The sequence below is a fragment of the Oncorhynchus gorbuscha genome, linkage group LG01 (genome assembly GCF_021184085.1).
Source record: "Oncorhynchus gorbuscha isolate QuinsamMale2020 ecotype Even-year linkage group LG01, OgorEven_v1.0, whole genome shotgun sequence".
NCBI lineage: Eukaryota > Metazoa > Chordata > Actinopteri > Salmoniformes > Salmonidae > Oncorhynchus > Oncorhynchus gorbuscha.
The window spans coordinates 76,796,931-76,820,093 of NC_060173.1; the positions used below are offsets into that span (position 1 = coordinate 76,796,931).

General features: G+C 43.6%; 1 protein-coding gene across 15 annotated transcripts in view; it reads right to left on the bottom strand.

The window, feature by feature from the left end:
- The window catches only part of LOC124042308 (bromodomain adjacent to zinc finger domain protein 2B-like), an 85,498-nt gene that overhangs the window by 25,477 nt on the left and 36,858 nt on the right, over window positions 1-23,163 (bottom strand). For all 15 annotated transcript variants that reach the window (XM_046360677.1, XM_046360687.1, XM_046360690.1 and 12 more), the window contains 7 exons: window positions 9,084-9,271; window positions 5,995-6,198; window positions 4,792-4,953; window positions 4,114-4,295; window positions 3,665-3,844; window positions 1,653-2,333; window positions 273-858 (listed from right to left, as the gene is read on the bottom strand). In XM_046360677.1, coding sequence (XP_046216633.1) covers window positions 273-858; window positions 1,653-2,333; window positions 3,665-3,844; window positions 4,114-4,295; window positions 4,792-4,953; window positions 5,995-6,160 — 1,957 coding nt within the window. In that variant the 5' untranslated portion in view covers window positions 6,161-6,198; window positions 9,084-9,271. The remainder of the gene's footprint in view (window positions 1-272; window positions 859-1,652; window positions 2,334-3,664; window positions 3,845-4,113; window positions 4,296-4,791; window positions 4,954-5,994; window positions 6,199-9,083; window positions 9,272-23,163) is intronic.

Genomic DNA, 23,163 nt, shown 5'->3' on the forward strand with positions numbered 1-23,163 from the left:
TAAGTCATATCTCAATTAACATTCATCTCGCATCAAACCACACATAAGCAGCATCCCAAATGGCACCCTATTCCTTTTGTTGTACTGCACTATGTAGGGAATAGGGTGCCATTTGTGACAAGCCATAGACTAAAAACAACAGGCTGGTTGAAGGAAACTCTTCAGAGTATCTACTGAATCTGTATCTGACGAGGTGATGAAGCATTTAAAGTAACACCAGAATGAAGTGCTGTTCCCCCACTGCATTACATTAACGTGTTCAACTGACTAACCTGATAGGCTGTCGTCGGAATCCTCCTCATCGTCGTCATCATCTTCATCGTCCTCTAAGGAGTCTTCCGAGTCCTTGCTGTCAGGGATGTCCGACTCTGTGGCCCGGAACAGCTCCACCAGGGACTGCACCAGGTGGGTCTGGTGATCCTTACCCTTGTGGAAATCCTTGTGCTGGGCTTTGCTCTTCCCAGCTCTGTGGGCCAGGCCTCCGGAACTGTGCTCCTTGGTCCTAGTGCTCAGGTTGACAGGCATGGAGAAGGACGGGCTGGTGGCAGCCAGGAGAGACTTGTTGTTGGTGCTCCTGCTCTGACTGATACTGCGAGGCTTGGTGATGAGGGCTAGGGGGGCATCCTGCACCGTGCTATGGATCACCCCGTTGGGGTGGGGGCCCAGGAAGGAGGTGGCCAGGAACAGGTTGGAGTTGTTGGTATGAGGAGAAGGGAGCGTGTGACTGCTCAGGGTCTCTGGAGACAGTTTGGGCGGTGGAAGTGACGAGGATGATGAGACAGCCATTTTATTTTTCTTCGGGCTCTTGAACAGATCCTGATGGGTCAGTGGAAGAGGGAAGGCCTGTTTGAAGTGCTCCTGGGAGAGGAATGGTTAAAGGAGAGTAGGGGAGAGAGTAATTATACGAGCAGATTGTGAATGAAGGTGCTAGTAATAAGGAATGCACTTGTATTATTGCTCAGTGAGAATGACAATGGGAAAGAGGGTCTCCCCACATTAAATATATTAAAAACAAGTCTGTGTCGAAAAAGGTATACAATGAACACAAAGCTGTTCGGCACAATCCTTGCTCATTTATTCTGTTCAGTTTTCTTTGAGATACCTCTACTAAACTCTGGCTGTACTAAAATCCCGTTGCAAAGGTTTTGTTATAGATTGACATGCTATCACCACTGTTCAGATTAACAATAATAATTGAATCCTTTGAAAAAGGAAAAATTCTCCATTTTGATAACTGGATAGCAATGGGCTTCCTAAAGCAGTACGGAGTTAATTGCGTGTCAGCTTTAGTGAAGTATTTCCAATAAAGCTAACTGCATTGTCACTTTCAGTCGTGTACAGGGCGAGCCGACATGAAGCACAATCAAACCGCTGATAACAGTGCTTAGACGTTTCATTTCCTGTGGAGAGGAACCCAGCTGACCTTTTCAAATCTGCACGTCAGAAACAATGATAGTCAAAAAGAAAAAAGGGAGCTATTAAATATCCATATCAGAAATTCTAAGGCGTGTTTGGCAACAAAAAAAACTTATGTCATCAGCATTACTTTGGGGAAAGACTTCAATCGAATAGTCTGCTTTTAATGAGTGGAAAACAGACCACAAAACCATGAAAAGGCAAATAATTTGCATACAGCAGTACACTAGACTCGCCTGTTTCAATTTAAAGTTGTTGATGTGTAACAAGGTTTCATCCAAGAAGGTTCTGCCGCCCGCCTTCATACTGTCAGACAGGTTGGGGAGTTTGGGGGAGGCCGTTCGAGATTTGGGTTTGTGCGAGGGCGAGAGGGTGGGTGGTTTTGGGGACGAAGACCGAGAGGGAGGCTTGGATGAGGTGGACAGAGACAAGGGTTTAGGTGAGGAACTGAGGGGCTTGGGTGAGGAGCAGAGGGAGAGGGGCTTGGGTGAGGAGCAGAGGGAGAGGGGCTTGGGAGAGTGAGAGACTGCGTTTGGTTTGGGTGAGGAAGAAAGGGGGTACGATTTAGGTGAGGAGGAGAGGGAGAAGGGTCTGACGGGTTGAGGAGAGGATGAGGCCTCCCTGCGTGGTTGTGTGACCAGAGCCAAAGGCTTAATACTGGCCCGCCCTGTGGCCTGGATCACACTGGTGTGTTGTTTCAGTTCTTCCTCCCTGGTCCTGGAGCTCTGGAAGACTAGGGCCATGGACTGGAGCAGTGCTGGGGGCTGTGGTGAGGGATGGAGCGGGTAGTGGAGGGAATGGAGAAAGGCCTCATCTGGATGTTTCTGAAGCAGAGCAGTCCGGCTGTCCCGAGCCTCCTCGCCTTCAGCGGCGCGGGGTTTCTTCTTCTTGCTGTCGGCAGAGCTCTGTGTCAGGCCCTGAGAGAGAGAAGAGGGGGAGGAGGACAGTGTCACGTCAGCTCTGACTCACCCAGCCAACAATGGCAGCCCTGATGGGCAGCAAGGTCGGACACCCAGCACGCCACCCACTAGCAGAGCTGCCTTTGACATTTAACTGAGATTCACATTCATAGAGAGGATCACGGTGTGCTTAGAACAAGGAAAGTGTAACAATTTCAAAAGACAAACCACAGAGACATGACATGTTAATAAAACTTCTTAAGACTAGGGGGCAGTATTTAGAAGTTTGGATGACTGAGGTGACTCAGGCCCAGAAGCTGGTATTGGATAGAAAACACTAAAGTTTCTAAAACTGTTAAAATAATGTCTGCGAGTATAACAGAACTGATTAGGCAGCTGAAACCCAGAGGACTTTTTTGGGTCATTGGATTTTCCAATGCTTTTCTATGGGGAAGCCAAATTATTAGGACCCAGATTGCAGTTCATATGACTTCCACTAGATGTCAACAGTATTTAGAAATGGTTCTTTTTTTATTTATTTTTATGAAGAAGTAGTCATTCTTTCTAAGTGTCACTCAGGTGGACTCTAGTCTTTTGGTGCGCGTGAATGAGAGCGGGCTCCTCGTTTTTCTCTGGTATTGGAAACAGTTTATTCCGACTTAAATTGTATCGATTATTTACATTTTAGGGTACCGGAGGTTGGATTAGAAACGTTGTTTGAAATGTTTGGACCAAGTTTACAGGTAACGTATTAGATCCTTTGTAGGCATGTTGGGCGAGTTGGAACCGGTGAGTTTCTGAATCAAACTCGCCAAATAAACTGACATTTTTGGGATATAAAGAAGGACTTTATTGAACAAAACGACCATTCATTGTGTAACAGACATTTGGGATTGCAAAAATATGAAGATCTTCAAAGGTAAGCGATTTATTTTATCGCTATTTCTGACTTTCTTGACGCAGCTGTTTGGTTGGAAAATGTTTTTCATGCTTTTGTATGCGGGGCGATGTCCTCAGATAATCGCATGGTATGCTTTCGCCTTAAAGCCTTTTTGAAATCTGACAAAGCGGCTGGATTAACAAGATGGTAATCTTTAAACCGATGTATAATAACACTTGTATTTTTTATGAATGTTTATTATGACCATTTCTGTATTTTGAATTTGGCGCTCTGCAATTTCACAGGATGTTGTTGAGGAGGGTTGGTAGAGGAACGCCTGCGCCAGAAAGGTTAAAATAGTGTACGCATGAGTCCACCTACATGGCTACTAAGTTCTAACAAGCCAACACGGACAGTTCGACCGTACAAGTGCCTTAAGTCCCAAAGTTAACGTGACAATGAAACGCACCTTAATCTTCCTCTTTACGCTCTCCTTCGCCGAGTTAGAATCGTCGCTATCGTTGCTCTGATCGTCGTCATCGTCATCTAGGTCATCTGACTCACTGCTGTTCAAGCCTTCACTGGAGATATCAGAGGAGGACCCTGATTCGCTGTCACTGGACGCCTCCACCAGTTTCTTGCAGAGTTTCTTTAAAAAAACGGGGAACAGTGACGGATTCATTTCAGTCAATAAGGTCGCATAATACCATAGCAAACATCTCAGATGTCTCAACCCAAACCAGCTGAGTCCAACTCAGTTCAGCCATAAACCCACTGTAGTGCATTCACCCTTGTGGGATTACTAACGTTGCCAGATGTGTTCACCACAAACTAGTCCTTTTTTTTGGACTCGTTTTACCTGGAGTAAGCCCTAATAATTATTAGTTGCCAGATATGTGTTTGGTGTTCACTACTAACTTCCTCTTTCGTTTTCTCCTTCACTTGGCTCATGTCCTGGTGGCTCATGCGGATTTTGCCACTGCCGTTGTTGGTGCCTTTCAGTTTCTCAGTGTTCCCCTGTGTTGAGAACGTAGTGGCGGTGGTGGAGATTCCCCCAGACACAGTGGAGACACTGTTGCCATTCACTGCGCCATTCACTCCTATGGGCAGGACAAGAACACACTGTTAGACAACTATGCATTACGAACAACCATTTTAGTAGTGAGTATTGGAGAGGACGAGAGTTCTGGAAAATGATGAGTTATCAGAAATTGCCAAAGCACTTACGAATAGGAAAAATCTCATTATATTAGTGAGAGGATCCCCCGGTTAACATATTCAGTGTTGAGACACCCGGCACCTGCTTACAAACTGAATTATGGATGAACATGTCTTCCTATTGCCTCCAAGGTCAATTAAACATATTTGATATTGTACCTGTGCCCATAAGGACATCATTCTCTTTTATGGGAAAAGTTCCTTGCGTCATTAAATTGCTTGCAGAGTAGGGAAAACATATGGCAGTGTGTGTGTGTGGCAGAAGTGTGTGTGTGTGGCAGGAGTGTGTGTGTGTGGCAGGAGTGTGTGTGTGTGGCAGGAGTGTGTGTGTGTGGCAGGAGTGTGTGTGTTTGCGCATCAGTCTTTCTGTCAGTCTACCTTCGGCAGTGGCTCGTCCGTTCTTGCTGGGGGTGCGGGCCTGGAAGAGGCTGGGGTCGTGGCTCTGCTGGAGTTGGGGTAGGAACATGGGCGGGAGCCCCAGGAGATGGGGGAAGAAGGCTGCAGCTCCACGCCCCTGAGCCTCAGCTGCCCTCCACCATTCTTGGGTGTAGAGGGAGAGGGGAGAGAATCCATGCGAGACTGATTTCACAGTTATTACAGTTGTTTAATCCAGCTCTGTGATGACACACTGTTGCAGACAGTCAGCGCTTTTGCTGTTCAACCTTTCTGGTTTCTCTTAGAACAGAGATCTCAGCAGATGACCAATGCTTTCCACTGACTGATTTCATCCCCTTTTACTGTAAACATGTTAAGAATTTCTAAATTAAAGACAGACTATATGAGCTCATCCCAGAGGATGGCTCCACATTTGAGCTCCAAACATGCTGGATATTTCACAGCTGCAAAAACACAGCCTTGCAGAAACGCTTTCCCGTTAAAATGGCTAAAAGCAATTCAAAATGGAGCCATTCACGTTTTATGAAGTTGAAAACTACACACTCCTGAATAATTTGTGATTCTAGAATAGTACAACAAAATGTAATGTTTTTTTGTTAAGAACATTACAATGTTTAAAAGTATAGTTACATATTCACATTCTCCATATACTGTCTACTGTTCCTGAAGGCTAACCAAAACTATTTTCCTCTGAGAATGACAGCAAAAGAAAAATCATGTAATGCCACAAAACATCACTTCAAAAGTGTAATAGTGTCCAATCTTTTTTTCTCTGAGGTCAAGGTGGTCCTATGAACCTTCCCAATCTATAAACGTCAGTCTGAATGCTGCCTATTGAACTGATGGACGATACCATAAAGGTGATGCATGCTAGCTGGGCTCTCTGTGGGAGTTGGCTGAGGCTAACCACACATTCTGTGAGCTCCCCGAAGGCAGAATGAACTGATCAAATGACTGTGTCCCAAATGGGACCCTATTCCCTATGTAGTGCACAATTTTTGACGAATAGGCCCTGGTCAAAAGCAGTGCACTATATAAGGAATAGGTTGCCATTTGAGATTCACTGTGTGTATTACTGATGCATTTTCAGCTCATAAAATCCCTAACTAAACCACTGATTACTAGATTTAACAACTTAGGATAGTGTATCCACTTTCTAAAGAATGCAATTCAATGCTACCCTACCTGGAAAGACTCTCATACCTGGAAATGAGCCTAGCTGGGAGTGAGCAGCCAAGGCAGACATCCCCAAGGACCCCAGGCCTCCAAACTCTGAGTGGCCTGAGCTGGTAGTGTACAGACCAAACGCTGGGTGGTTGAAGATGGGAAAGGCACTTGAGACCGTAGACATGTTGAAATGATGATCGCCCGCCACCCGAAACAGGTCTCCTAGACGAGAAGTAGGAAGACGACATATTGAAGTGTGTGTGTGTAGGATTTAAATCAAATATACATAAGCCATGTAGGTGAAACACCACAGCAAAATAAAAGGTATCCGTATGAAGTCTCCTTAAGGATCGTCAGCAAACATCCTCTGGTTGAAAGAGAGTGTTATAAGAGTTATCAATACAGACGCTGGTTAGTGGGTGTAAAGGAGAAAGACTCCCACGGATTCTGCTTGATCTGTTCAAACAAGCTTTAGTAAATATGAGACATGGTTGTAAGAGGCAGTTGGGATTCTATTCAGAGTGAGATCGTCATGCATGTTTAAAGTGCCTGGGGCTATTGCTCGGTTTGAATATGACTATCGCAATAAAAAAAAATTGCATCATGAACATTTTGCAGAATCTTGTCAAAATAAAAGTAAAACTGCATATAGTTTTGGTGGGCGAGAAAAACGACAAAGTAGGCCTATTTGCAAGGATGTTAATTTCATGTTTGGGTTTTTCCTGTATTTTTAAATTGCCGCAGGACATTTGGTCAGCCGATAATGCAACATTTCCTCCTCCATGCACCTGACAGATCACTCCTGCTTCTCCACTACTCTCTGAAGGCTGACAAAATAGAGAGACGAAGCACAAAATCTCTGACAGAGTGCATCAGTGTGAATGGGACATTTTGGAACAGAGTGCTTCTTTCTGATCACTTCTTCCCAGGACTCCCGGGAAAACCGTGGCAATTGTTACTGAGCGGACTATTCTAGCAACAACAAAAAAAACGAAAAAGAAAATGAAATTACTTTAATATTCACACAGTCTATGTCCGTGTTGGCGAGACAAGCCACTTTGTCCTCTCTCACAGTCAGATAGAGAGTACCGAAGTAGCATATTTCATGGAAACTCAATTAGCGCCACAGCCATGCAAAGAAGCCTGTGCCTGCTGTTCGAACAGGCAGTACCATGTGCCAGGTGATGGGCATGAATCAAAAACATGACTGAACACATTTCCTCATAACATTACTAAATCCCTCAAATAAAAAAAATAAACTTGACTTGATTTATTTTAATAATACAAAATCGAAATATTATTAGCCCGTTTATTTTCACTAGGTATAATGACATATGGGTGAAGACTAAAGAAAAAAGCTCAACTCTTTATATACACAGATTACTGGTTATAGTTGGCCGAAATTGCATGGCTACTTTGCAATAGTTGGCCAAAATTGACCTAACATATCTCCAAAAAATATAACGTAACGCTCCATTACTGATCCCTCTTTTCATGCATTCTACATTGAAGCATTTATGGTCTGCCACTGGGTTCGTGACTGGTCTATAAACCCATCTTCCAAGCAGCTCGATTACAATTTACAGCATGTGATTTCAGCTTTCCCATTATTATTATTTTTTTTATTAAAATAAAATATTCACACACAACCATACAAATGAAAGTGACTAATACAGATAATGGTAACTATAAATGGAGAATTATCATCTCCACATTAGCTGCAGGTAATTCCTGTAATTTTATTTCCCTAACATTTTAGTATTATTAAGATAGTAACTGATGTAGGCCTAAATTATGTGGAGATATGTTTAGTTAGGCATACACACAAGTTTGCCATGAAAATGCTAAAAATAAGAGTTCAGTTACTTGCCTGTCAATTCAAATCAACCAACATATACTTTTTGATTGCATCTGTGACCTTAAAAGAACTGTACCGATTAATTCCCTTATCATCATCCATTTCACTGCCAGATAAACCTCGAGTTCAGATTTTCAATCAAGCCCGTCAGTGGAACAACGTATGAGCTTAAAGACACATTTTCCAATCCATTATCGATTCAAAGCACTATGAAATGAAACACCCGTTTCCCCATTTCAACCTAAACAGGTTAGTAATCTCCGAAGCCGATTGAGAATTTGTAGCTAAAAATTGCATCGCAACAATCTGAAAAGTACTACGTGAGATAACTGTAATTGAATGAATGAATACCATAAGTATAGCATGCAAGTGTAATTCAATCACTTAGAAAGTGTGACCAACACAGGATACATAATATATTTTCTTCGCTTTCCAAAGTGTCTGTGTGTGTGTGTGTGTGTGTGTGTGTGTGTGTGTGTGTGTGTGTGTGTGTGTGTGTGTGTGTGTGTGTGTGTGTGTGTGTGTGTGTGTAGAATCTCTCAAAATAACTCAATTCGCTTTATTCTCAGAACCGCAACGTGACTTCAGTGGTGCCACTGTGCTTTCGTCATTTAATTCCAGCTTTACGTCCAAAATAGCTTATTTGGAGGAATCTCTAATGGCTTTTTCTTTGTAACAGCATGAGAGAAACACATTTTTGGCAATTCTTCTCATGAAAGAGAGAAAAATAAAAAATAAATCACAGTTTGAGAAATGTACATTTCATTTTCTGGTCAGGGTAATCTGACTGTTTATGCATCACCGTTGCTCACTGCATAATGGCTTTGACCACAATTAGTATTCAGAGAAAACATATTAAAGGCACTGGCAGCAGCACTCTCTGGGGTGACTGACAGACCCGTCAAATCACGACTGAACTGGAGATTGTAAAGAGCAACATTCTTAAACAGAGAGGGTTTTTAATTGTCGGCATTCATTAATTCAACATGTTTTTTTATTTCTAGCCAAACAGTAAGGAAATAAAAAGTGAGAAACTGGCTAGAAGACGATGCTTTTCTTAATGATCCCTCATAATTAACACTCAGGAATGGTCTTTCCTTGTTTCATTTGCAGTCGGAAAATAATCAAATATAACCAGCATCAAAAATATTTGTATTGTGTTTATTTTGCAACCAATGTGTTTGCATGTGACGTGATTCATCTGTGCATCAGTGTGTGTGTGTCTGCGACAGAAAGAGTCTGTACGTACCACAGGTGGTGAGAGAGGGGAGCCCAAGGTGGCAGGGCTGGGGGTGAGACTGCACTTGGGGGAGGGCGTCTTGGCCGAGACAGGGGCAGGGGCCGGGGAGTAGACGGCGGAGGAGACAGTGGAGGAGGTGATGAGCAGGGAGGACGGGGCTGACGATGGGGAAGCCAGCCGCTCTCCAGACTCCATATCTGTCAAACACAATCCAATCAACACACTTACAAAAGGCAAGGGAAGAAAATAGTAGGGGGGGGGGGGGGGGGGGGGGGGGGGCTAAAAACAGGCACTCCCACCACACTGAGACTCCTGCCCTCACAACATATGAATTATCCCCTGAACAATATCTCTGCTTAGCAAAGGCCACTAGCAAGAGAATATCCTAAATTAACCCACTGAGGCTCCCACTGAGGCTCCCACTGAGGCAGCAATGGAAAATATGGAGAAGTATTTTATCACATATTACGGACACACACCACGTGTACGTCCGCACGCAGGAGAGAGTGAGAGAGAGAAAGAGAGAGAAGACCCTCTGGGGTTTACAGGAGTATTCACAGCTCATTTATAAGAGACGTAAAAACTGGTGCTACTCAGAGTTGATTGTTAACTCGAATGTTAAACCTTTAACATGGGCAGTTTTCACAGGAATCGTTGAAGTCATTCACAGCTCATGCAGCAGACTTTCCTCTAAGGTCTACAGTGAAAACACTGGTGGCTCCATCCCAATTCTTCTCCTACAGTTACATTTGCAGAGAGCTATCATGAAGGCGTCTCTAACAATCCCCATGTTGACAGACCTCAGTAGCGCTGCCCAGCATCCAAATGAAAACGTAGACAGGCCGATTCATTAGAAGTAGTCTTTCCTGATTTCATCACCACCCTACATATCCCAGCTTGTAGAGTATTTATGCCACCGAAGAAAAATCACCCTTTTACCCACGCTTCCAGATTGTTCTTTACAGTCTTAGCTTCTTTGTTATTGTATCATTACACATAAACAATTTTCTATATCTCCCCCGGTGACTGTCCTCTGCAGTGGAGGCAGCTAGGCCTGCTGGTGATTACATCTGGGAGACAAAGCTATCCGCTGAATATCAAGTAACGTCCCTCATCGCCTCCACTGCGCCGACACCACTGATGAGACGACACAAATGACATGAAAGCTACAGCCATGCGCCACTGGGAAAACCACGCTGCAGTGTGTGTTCGTGTGTGTCCATTCTAAATCAAAAGCCTTAAATCATAAAAGAAACAATCTCGCATACCTATTCTTTAAGATAGTACTTTTTATTCCTAAACTGCATGAAGACTCTGACCAAACCAACAAATGCATTTTAATATAAAATGGGGCAGAAGGTAGGCTAAATGATCAAATTAAATATTAAATGCTCTGAATGAGAAAATACTAGATTGGATTTAAATAGAAGTATGACTTACACATTTAACACACACACAATCTTTCATAAATGTCTGCCCACTTCTCCATTATATTGTGAAACGTTGCGGAAATGATTTCCTCTTGGGCAATATTCATTTGTGCTGCACAAGACAACGGACGTGTGTCTCAGGGGCTTCACTCTGTCAACAAAAAAAAAGTCTCCAGAAATAATCACAGAGACAGGTGTTTCCTTAAAACAATCCCGCAAACCTCATTACTTACTAAACATAACATTTCAGGGAATTGAAAACAAAATATGAGAAACAGCCTAACGCACGACAGCATTTTCTGTGTTTAAGAGGCCAATCTTTCCTTAAATGATATTAGAGGGATTAGCGGTAGAATTAGCTTGAATTTATTAGGTGATTAACATGCGTGTCACAGGGCTGCTGGTATTGCGGCTGCTATAGAACCACCTCCACGTGAGCAGCTACATTCATTTGACTTGGGAGTGTGTATGTGCAACCCATCTTGAGCCCCTGACAGCATGTGAGAAATGGCAGTACACACGACACACAGATTCCTAACAGCAGGCTGCAGATCCCATAGAAGTAGCCATCTATGCTAATGTGAGGAGATGATTTCCAGGAGAAATGGCTCTGTCTGAATCAAAAGACACGTTTTGCAGAGATCACCCCTCGCACAATGCAGCTGCCTGCCTGGGGTGCCTGCCATGCCGCCAATAAAAAGTAATGCCCCTTCCGCCAGACAAATTGATGTGCTTGTAAAACAGGCCCTTTGTTTTTCTTTAGGAAAACAAAAGTGCATATCCTGCACACCTCCAAATGCCACTGATCACTGAAATGACATCAGTAGGCCTGGTGTTTACAGTGGGAAATGCCATCAGTAGGCCTGGTGTTTACAGTGGGAAATGCCATGACATCAGTAGGCCTGGTGTTTACAGTGGGAAATGCCATGACATCAGTAGGCCTGGTGTTTACAGTGGGAAATGCCATGACATCAGTAGGCCTGGTGTTTACAGTGGGAAATGCCATCAGTAGGCCTGGTGTTTACAGTGGGAAATGCCATGACATCAGTAGGCCTGGTGTTTACAGTGGGAAATGCCATCAGTAGGCCTGGTGTTTACAGTGGGAAATGCCATGAGATCATTAGGTCTGGTGTTTACAGTGGGAAATGCCATGACATCATTAGGTCTGGTGTTTACAGTGGGAAATGACATGACATCAGTAGGCCTGGTGTTTACAGTGGGAAATGCCATGAGATCATTAGGCCTGGTGTTTACAGTGGGAAATGCCATGACATCAGTAGGCCTGGTGTTTACATTGGGAAATGCCATCAGTAGGCCTGGTGTTTACAGTGGGAAATGACATGACATCAGTAGGCCTGGTGTTTACAGTGGGAAATGCCATCAGTAGGCCTGGTGTTTATAGTGGGAAATGCCATCAGTAGGCCTGGTGTTTACAGTGTGAAATGCCATGACATCAGTAGGCCTGGTGTTTACAGTGGGAAATGCCATCAGTAGGCCTGGTGTTTACAGTGTGAAATGCCATCAGTAGGCCTGGTGTTTACAGTGGGAAATGCCATGAGATCATTAGGTCTGGTGTTTACAGTGGGAAATGCCATGACATCATTAGGTCTGGTGTTTACAGTGGGAAATGACATGACATCAGTAGGCCTGGTGTTTACAGTGGGAAATGCCATGAGATCATTAGGCCTGGTGTTTACAGTGGGAAATGCCATGACATCAGTAGGCCTGGTGTTTACATTGGGAAATGCCATCAGTAGGCCTGGTGTTTACAGTGGGAAATGCCATGACATCAGTAGGCCTGGTGTTTACAGTGGGAAATGCCATCAGTAGGCCTGGTGTTTATAGTGGGAAATGCCATCAGTAGGCCTGGTGTTTACAGTGTGAAATGCCATGACATCAGTAGGCCTGGTGTTTACAGTGTGAAATGCCATCAGTAGGCCTGGTGTTTACAGTGTGAAATGCCATCAGTAGGCCTGGTGTTTACAGTGTGAAATGCCATGAGATCATTAGGCCTGGTGTTTACAGTGGGAAATGCCATCAGTAGGCCTGGTGTTTACAGTGTGAAATGCCATGACATCATTAGGCCTGGTGTTTACAGTGGGAAATGCCATCAGTAGGCCTGGTGTTTACAGTGTGAAATGCCATGACATCAGTAGGCCTGATGTTTACAGTGTGAAATGCCATGAGATCATTAGGTCTGGTGTTTACAGTGGGAAATGACATGACATCATTAGGTCTGGTGTTTACAGTGGGAAATGACATGACATCAGTAGGCCTGGTGTTTACAGTGGGAAATGCTATGAGATCATTAGGTCTGGTGTTTACAGTGGGAAATGACATGACATCAGTAGGCCTGGTGTTTACAGTGGGAAATGCCATGAGATCATTACGCCTGGTGTTTACAGTGTGAAATGCCATGACATCAGTAGGCCTGGTGTTCAGTGGAAAATGCCATGTCTATGTATGTGTCTGTGACCGTGGGTACGTGTGGGTTGTCTTCCTTTCCTCCCAGTGTAGCCAGATTGGTCGGTGTGTCAGTGCGTTGTCCGTTTTACTATCCTCCACCCCAGCGTAACAGATGGCCGATGCCAACAGTGATAAACCCACTAGAGTCATCAGCATGGATCAGCAGTATTCAGACTGCCGACGGATCGAGCGACAGACGCATCGTCTTCTCCGGCTAATGGAAGGTGCGGGGCTGCTAAAGATCGCGAGGCGGAGAGAGAAAGCGTAGAATACAGAATGCCCTGACCCCATTCAAAGTCAGCTAGACAGCTGCAGCATGCTACCTCACTACACTACTAGCCTCTCACGCTCTCATCATGAACTCGGATTACGGCTCAAGTGGCACCCTATTCCCTATTCAGTGAACTACTTTTGACCAGGGCCCTGGTCAAGAGTGGTGCACTATATAGAGAATAGGGTGCCATTTTGGACAAACACCGTCTGTTTCACTCTAATTACAGCACTGCTGTCACACACACACACACACACACACACACACACACACACACACACACACACACACACACACACACACACACACGAAATAAACCATATGTAATGGAGAAATAGGCTTAACACGCCTGTCCATTAATATGGCAAATGATAACAGTGGTCGGTGGATACATCGCATTAATTCTCTTTGACCCTAATGGTGTGATGATTAGCTGCAGCCGCAGACATTGTTTTGTGCGACTCCTGAAGCGTGAGCAGTGTTGGTTGCCAGGTGACACAGGCAGCTTCTTTTTACCTACACAAATCACCAGTGTCCACCGTGCCCGCTAAAAACAATTAAGGAGGTTTTTGCTACGCTGGACAAATAGCCGGGCCACTCGGGTTTAGCCAGTGTGATTTGCTGCACAGAGGGATGGAAGGGGATGTAAACAGGCAGAAGAGGATGAACCAACCTGCTCAGCGGGTGACCGTGACAGAGAAAATAAAATAAGAAATTGGACAAACACTTTCACCACCCACCTCACTCCCAATCCCCCCTGAGTTCACCCAGCGGAAATGGAGGGCCCAAGCGAAGTGCATTATTTCTGGCAGTTTTTTGTTGCATGTCTGCCTGCCCGTGAGGAGAGGTGCTCCCCGTGGGGGCTGGTTAATACAGAGGAAGAGGGTCGAAAATGGAAAGTGTCTGAGGTCAGGGTGGCTGGTAACATCCACAGATATGCTGAAAATACCAAGAAAACTCCCCAGAGCATCAAACAGCATGCCAGAGAGACAGACGGACCTCAATTTTGCCTGCCTGTGGCTGTCTGCTGCTGGCCTTTTGGCACCGACGCCCACTGCCTACCTGGACAGTGATGAAGTGCTCTGTTAGCCTCGGCCCCGGTCCTCTAATGGGGGGGGGGGGACTTTCGATTGGGACACATCTGACGGAGTGCGTTGGAGCGAGAGGCACTATGATGAAAGGAATGAGACAACTTTAAAAAGAGCACCTCTCCCTCTCTTGCCTCCCCCCAAACTCTGACAACCAACACATCCAATCATTATCAAAAACGGGCCTCTTCATATTTTGATGAGGGAGGTGATAGGCTGACGGAGCTGCCGTGAGAGGATGTAACCGAGGAAAGAAATAAAACACACAGCATGTTGCACTGGGAACGTTCCAAAGCTTCAGCACAGGTCAGTCTGGTTTAACCATTCATCTCAGGCAGTGTACTTTTAGTGGGCACCTTGTTTACACCACAATGTTGCGAGACAAAGAAAACCCATGCATTCCTTTGGGTTTTGGTCCAAGATGCAGGCTATGCTGTTCGTAATGACAGGGATGTAGCATTACACTTGGTACTATTTAAGAAAATAAGTCCAAAACGTTATCATCCAATTTATGAAGGTGTAAGACAAAACAGTAAGCTCGTTTTGAGAGGACATAGACAAACCAGTTATGTTGTTGTTTTTACTATTGAATGTCAAGCCCTGCATTACTCTGAAGGGAAAGGAAGTACAACAAGTTAATTGAGTTCTGGGTGGCAGATGGCAGTGTAGTGTTCGTTCAAATGGACAGCGTCCTTCAGCCTTTTCAGACCACTTTGGCTTTGTAACCGGGGGTGTCTGTCACCTGCTGCCCTGATCAAACGAAACACCTCGTCCAGTACAACAACCTCTGTTGTTTTTCCGTTCATCTGCCACAGCCAGGCTACATGACGTTTAGTCCTTTACAGCCCAAGCTGTAATCACATTTTTGACCTAGTATGCAAGGGCACACGTATCATTCCACTCCACACGGCAGATCCAGTTGTGTTCATAACGCTGGGATAATAATCCATTTGTGTTCATAAGAGTGACCCACAAAACACAAAAAGGCAGGGTGTTCGGCCATCATTCCTCCGGGTGTTACATATTTTAGGAAAGGAGACCTTCACGCTAAAGAGTCATTCTGTACGCATTGACTGCCGGAAAACACATATCGAACGCCACGGTGAACAAATGATGAAGGGGTGGTTTGGGAGGCAAATGAACTCTGATAAAAGATGTGGAAGTTTAGTGTGACAACTGTTGAAAGAAAACACATTTGTCCATGGCGGCGGCGTTAGCGAGCTAGCGGGGTTCCGAGTGCAGTGGAGCTAGCTGAGGCAGATCCATTTGGAGTGGTCATGGGGCGCAACGTACAGCACGCAGGGTTCCACAAACAGGAATCCCACGTGTTCCATGCAGACTGACATCCATCACACAACACATTCCTGGGCCTGCTGTCTTTTCTGGCCCGTCACCACCAAGCCATCAAATATGGAGGAGGGAGAGAGGAAGGAGAAAGGCAGGCGTTCATCAGTTGATCTGCTGTTGTTAGCCATTGAGGAAGGTTGACACCAGATTAAGTAGTCCAGTAGGCTAAGACTCAGGTTGGTGCCTTCAAACTAGAGGTCGACCGATTAATCGAAATGGCCGATTAATTGGACACCGATTTTGCCAATTTTTTTATTCCTTTATTTAACTAGGTAAGTCAGTTAAGAACACATTCTTATTTTCAATGACAACCTAGGAACGGTGGGTTAACTGCCTTGTTCAGGGGCAGAACGACAGATTTGTACCTTGTCAGCTCAGGGATTCAATCTTGCAACCTTAAGGTTAACTAGTCCAACGCTCTAACCACCTGCCTCACGTGGAACCCGCCTGTTACGTGAATGCAGTAAGAAGCCAAGGTAAGTTGCTAGCTAGCATTAAACTTAATAATAATCACTAGTTATAACTACACATGGTTGATGATATTACTAGTTTATCTAGTGTGTCCTGCGTTGCATATAATCAATGCAGTGCGCATTCGCGAAAAAGGACCGTCTTTGCTCCAATGTGTACCTAACCATAAACATCAATGTCTTTCTTAAAATCAATACACAGAAGTATATATTTTTAAACCTGCATATTTAGCTAAAAGAAATCCAGGTTAGCAGGCAATATTAACCAGGTGAAATTGTGCCACTTCTCTTGCGTTCATTGCACACAGAGTCAGGGTATATGCAACAGTTTGGGCCGCCTGGCTCATTGCGAACTAATTTGCCAGAATGTTAAGTAATTATGACATAACTTTGAAGGTTGTGCAATGTAACAGGAAAATTTAGACTGATGGATGCCACCTGTTAGATAAAATACGTAACGGTTCCGTATTTCACTGAAAGAATAAACGTTTTGTTTTCGAGATGATAGTTTCCGGATTCGACCATATTAATGACCTACGGCTCGCATTTCTGTGTGTTATTATGTTATAATTAAGTCTATGATTTGATAGACTGCTCTGACTGAGTGATGATAGGCACCAGCAGGCTCATAAGCATTCATTCAAACAGCACTTTCGTGCGTTTTCCCAGCAGCTCAGCTGTTTATGACTTCAAGCCTATCAACTCCCGAGATTAGGCTGGTGTAACGATGTGATGTGAATTGGCTAGCTAGTTAGCGGGGTGCGCGCTAATAGCGTTTCAAACATCACTCGCTCTGAGACTTGGAGTAGTTGTTCCCCTTGCTCTGCATGGGTAACGGTGCTTCGAGGGTGACTGTTGTCGTTGTGTTCCTGGTTCGAGCCCAGGTAGGAGCGAGGAGAGGTACGGTAGCTATACTGTTACACTGGCAATACTAAAGTGCCTATAAGAACATCCATATAGTCAATATTTAAATACAAATGGTATAGAGAGAAATAGTCCTATAATAACTACTCCCTAAAACTTCTTACCTGGGAATATTGAAGACTCATTTCTTACGTGGCACATATTGCACTTTTACTGTCTTCTCCAACACTTTGTTTTTGTATTATTTAAACCAAATTGAACATGCGTCATTATTTATTTAAGGCTAAATTGATTTTATTGATCAAGTGTCCCTTCAGTATTGTTGTAATTGCCATTATTACAAAAAAAATAATCTGCCGATTAATTGGTATCGGCTTTTTTTTGTCCTCCCATAATAGGTATCGGCGTTGAAAAATTATAATCGGTCGACCTCTACTACAAAACACACTTACGAAGGGGCCCCATTTGAAGAGCACTAATATGCACCGGTGCTAGAGTCAAACAAGACCATACTATTCCCAATAGTTGTGGAAGCATTTCTTTCAAAACGTTGAATTCTGTGATGAAAAATTATATGTGCATTAAAGAATTTTGACAATTGCACTAGTGCTTCTTTAGGGTTTCAATAGAATAACATGAAAGTGAATTCGGGCAGTGTAAAAGGCCCTTAGTTGACAAAAATGTTGTATTCTATACACATTTGAAGATGAACATGTTAATGTGTTTGATAAGATGAAAGATTCTTTCAGGGGACCCCATTTCAATTTTTGTGGACCCCACATGGGTCCCGGACCCCAAGTTTGGGAACCACTGTACAACTGACCTCTCGCCCTGCTTGCTTACATTTATTGAAAAAAAAATATGCAAGTCAGTTAAGAACAAATTCTTATTTACAATGACGGCCTACCCGGGGAACAGTGGGTTAACTGCCTTGTTAGGGGCAGAACGACACTTTTACCTTGTCAGCTCGGGGATCCGATCTAGCAACCTTTCGGTTACTGGCCCAACGCTCTAACCACTAGGCTACCTGCCACCCCTAAATGCTTCCTCTCTCTGTGTATCGCCTTTGCTTCATTTACTGCAGCCTGACTCACCACTGTCTGTCTCACTACTATCTGTAAAGAAAAGGTATTTTGTTATGAGAAAGTATAGTAGCTCATCTTTTGATTATAGCTAGCTTAATTTCAGTCAACTGCTCCTGCTGAGGTCAGGCTCCGTTCAATGTTAGCTTCTAACTTTATCCTTCTAGCCAGCGCCCTTGAGCTACCGTGCTAGCTAGACATCAGAATGAAAAATCAGCGACTATTTACTAGGTTGTACACTCATTCTCCGAGAAGCAGGTGGGGTTTTGTTTTTGGGAATGTCTGTTGACACGGCAGGAGTTAAGGGATTTAAAACAAAATCCTACTGTTAGCGGCATCTTTCTGCCACTTGCCACTGTAGGTCTGGGCTGAGGTAGTTTGTTTCACCTCTCAACCTATGTCGTGGGCGGAGTTTCCCATTGGAGAGAGTAGTGAATGAATGTGCTGTTAACAAGGCAAATCCTGGGGAGCAAACGAACATAACGAGCATAACGAACATAAATGAATCATTCATGATTCCACTCGTTCAGAGGTAGGCGTGATTAGAACTCAGATGAAAAGCCTTCTGAGCGCTATTCAGCCCTGGGAACACAATAATAAGTGGGTATACGATAACTAACCAAATTTAAAAAAGATAAGTAAACGCTATTTCACCAAAAAAAAAAAAAAAAAAGTGTGTATACCGCATTTATCCTCCACTACATCCCTGGTTGGGTCTGTGAAAAGCTAAACCCAGTCATAAACATCAACATCAGCATTTTAATCAAATGTGATGTTTGGCGGTGACTAATCAGACAGTTCTGTACCTGCCTGGCAGAGTGACCGTGTGGGTGAAATGAGCAGGCTCGCCTGGCAACCAGAGCATCAAATGTGAGGAAATAAAACGCTGTAGTCTGCCCGGAAATTAATTCGGAAGACCAATAAATTGTTCTAAGATTTTTCACATTAACATAACTATTTGATAATTTTCTGTTCTCCTCTCATTTTAAATGTACTTTTCAAGTACCAACTAGTAAAAAAAAAATGTCTGATTTTAAAAAGGTATTCCAGTACTTGAACTTCAGAGTGCCGAAATCAAGTACTTTAAGCACTTTGTGCGGACCCTGGAATATAGGCTACCTTCCTTTCCATGGTACCTTCCAAGTGATTCCTCCCACATTACAACTGCTTTCATGTGACTTCTTAAAATGAATGTAGTGGTAGGTAGCCTAGCGGTTAAGAGCGTTGAGCCAGTAACCGAAAGATCCGAAAGGTTGCTAGGTGAACAAAATCTACCGATGTGCCCTTGAGCAAGGCCCTTAAAACGAATTGCTCCAGTAAGTCATTCTGGATAAATGACTAAAATGTAACTATATTTAGAGAGGCCCATTACAACAGAAGCTGTTCATTGGGGTGGTGCACATCCCAAATGCAGGGAGGAGAGAGCATGATGGCAACTGGCAAGCCAATGCTTGTTAGAGATAGTCACATTGTTATTACTGTACATTACATCAATTCCCCAGCTCTTCTTTACTCCTAAACCATTTGCTCAACTGTTCCTCTCCCCAGGCTAAGTCACAATGATTATCTGTTGCTGATAAGGGAGAAATTAGAAAATAAGAGTCTAAATGAGGGCCATGGTGCAACAGTGTTAATGTTCAAGTTCTGTTTAATCAAAAGTAGGAAATGGTACTATGGTGCCGATACACCCTGTGAAGCGATGAGCCTGACATTGTAGATTGAAGTACAGCATGTGTGTAAGATACACTTCTTGTATTTAGCCAACTAGGCCTATAAACTATTAATCTAAACGGATTTCTTTCAATCTACATAGTATTCATAGTCACAGAGAAAGAGAAGGCAATAAAACCAGAGAGAGCGAGAGAGAGCGAGAGAGAGCGAGAGAGAGCGAGAGAGAGCGAGAGAGAGCGAGAGAGAGCGAGAGAGAGCGAGAGAGAGCGAGAGAGAGCGAGAGAGAGCGAGAGAGAGCGAGAGAGAGCGAGAAGGCAAAGGGAAGAAAAATGACAGGAGGAGAGAAAGACCTTCATCAGTGGTCTCTGATTGGAGCCTTTTCCGGTCATGATGTGCATAATGCAGATGACACGCATGTGAGGCAAGACAAAAAGCAAATGGCTACTGCTTTCAGCCTGGAAAAATGAGGGCCTCTAAAAGCAACAGCCTAATGCGCCATTGTCACCCAAGATGCGGCTCCACCTTTACAGAGCCTGAGGGAAATGCTTTACAAATTAAGCTACACAGAGGCCTCACATTTTGTTACATAAACACACTGGTAAACACATTTCCTGTGCTGCATTACATCAAATGTTAAGTGACCTATATTAGGCCTATTGATAGGCTACTCAAAACTGTGCAGCTCTCCCAACTGCAATTTCATTGAGCGAAAAAAAATATTGTAGTGTGGACTATGACGTTTGACTCGTCTATTCGATTTTTCAAAACCAAAAATGTGTGTTACAACAACCAAAGTATTGGCATTCAAGTCATAACAATGGTGGAAAAAAACTGGCAAAAAATATATTTAAAAAAATACACTTTCCTTTACTAAAATAATATTTCCCGGCTCCAACCAAGTGTTTGAGTCGGGGATAAAAATGAAGTGCGTCTCAGGAAAACATAATTTGCATACAGCTTTAACGTGCGACTTCAATTATCCACACAAAGCAAAAAGGTGTTAACGCATTTGGACCACGACTCCTATTCAGAAATACATTCAGCGTTTAAAAACCCTCTGTGTAATATTATGGGGGAGGAGAGTGTATATTTTAACAGGAGAGAAGAGGCTTGAATATAAATAGAACGCAATCACATTACAGGGGAGGAGACAGAGATACAAATTAAACATGAGACTAGGCTGCTGGTGCAAAGGTTATCCTTCCTTCTACACCGCTGAATAAAACACGTCAGACCCAAGGGCATTTTCCCTCTGCTAATTCTACTGTAATACAGGAACGACATCTTCACTGGCAATATCCCAGTAGGTAGAACAACGGTTTAATACATTAAAGGCAAGTTAGAAAATTCCTTTCTTTTGAAGGTAAATCGATATGACTAATTCCACATTATTTGTAATCAAGTGGTTTCCAGATTAGGCCCTAGTTCTGCCAGTGGGCTAGGCAGTAGATTTGGCAATGGTGTAGCTCCTTAGGTTGTGAGGTCACGTCTGACACATTGCTACTTTCACAAGCTAACAATAGCCTACAACTGACAGAAACAAAATGGGAGACAAAGTCCAAGGATACTGCCAGGCTTTTGGTAAACACGGCGCAATGTCACTGACCTTCAGGCTCAGGTACGACCAAATAAAACATCTCGTAGCTATTTACAGTTGAAGATGGAAGTTCATACACTTAGGTTGGAGTCATTAAAACTCATTGTTAACAAACTATAGTTTTGGCAAGTCGATTAAGACATCTTTGTACATGACACAAGTAATTTTTCCAACAATTGTTTACAGACAAATTATTTCACTTAATCACAATTCCAGTGGGGCAGACGTTTACATACACTAAGTTGACTGTGCCTTTAAACAGCTTGGAAAATTCCAGAAAATGATATGAAGCTTTTGATATGCTAATTGACATCATTTGAGTCAATTGGAGGTGTACCTGTGGATGTATTTCAAGGCCTACATTCAAACTCAGTGCCTCTTTGCTTGACATCATGGGGGAAAAAAATCAAAAGAAAAAAATCAGACAATTGCAAACCGACAAGTCTGGTTCATCCAGGAGGAGAAGCGTTCTGTGTCCTAGAGATGAACGTACTTTTGTGCGAAAAGTGCAAATCAATCCCAGAACAACAGAAAACGACCTTGTGAAGATTGAGGAAATAGGTACAAAAGTATCTATATCCACAGTAAAAACGAGTCCTATATCGACATAAGCAAGGAAGAAGCAACTGCTCCAAAACTGCAATAAAAAAGCCAGACTACGGTACATGGGGACAAAAGGCGTACTTTTTGGAGAAATGTCTGGTCTGATGAAACACAAATAGAACTGTTTGGCCATAATGACCATCTTTATGTTAGGAGGAAAAAGGGAGGCTTGCAAGCCGAAGAACACTATCCCAATTGTGAAGCACGGGGGGTGGCAGCATCATGTTGTGGGAGTGCTTTGCTGCCGGAGGGACTGGTGCACTTCATAAAATAGATAGCATCATGAGGTAGGAAAATTATGTAGATATATTGACGCAACATCTCAAGACATCAGTTAGGAAGTTAAAGCTTAGTCGCAAATGGGTCTTCCAAATGGACAATGACCCCAAGCATACTTCCAAAGTTGTGGAAAAATGGCTTAAGGATAAAAGTCAAGGAATTGGAGTGGCCATCACAAAGCCCTGACCTCAATCCTATAGAAAATGTGTGGGCAGAACTGAAAAATCATGTGCACGCAAGGAGGCCTACAAACCTGACTCGGTTACACCAGCTCTGTCAGAAGGAATGGGCCAAAATCCACCCAACTTATTGTGGGAAGCTTGTGGAAGCCTACCCGAAACATTTGACCCAAGTTAAACAATTTAAAGGCAATGCTACCAAATTCTAATTGAGTGTATGTAAACTTCTGACCCACTGGGAAGGTGATGAAAGAAATAAAAGCTGAAATTAATCACTAACTATTATTCTGACATTTCACATTCTTAAAATGAAGTGGTGATCCTAACTGACCTAAGACAGGGAATTTTTACTAGGATTAAAATGTCAGGAATTGTGGAAAAACTGAGTTTAAATGCATTTGGCTAAGGTGTATGTAAACTTCCGACTTCAACTCTATGTACGTACGGAGGGAATGAGAGGGGCAACAAACACCTTTTATGCCAGTTCTCTGACCGTGTCAGGTGCTGGGGCTGAGAGACAAGGCGGGCCAGGATCAAGGTAAACACCAGAGGAAGCCAGGAGCATACACTGTAAATCTCCTATCTGCAGCATTATACATGGGTCTGCGTCCCAAATGGCACCCTAAGCCCTAGGGTATTCCCCAAGGGCACTAAAAAGGAAACCGGGTGCCATTTGGGACGTGGCTAAGGAGTGGGCTGCCCGATGAAGCAATAAAAAAATAAAAAAAGATCAACAGCAAAG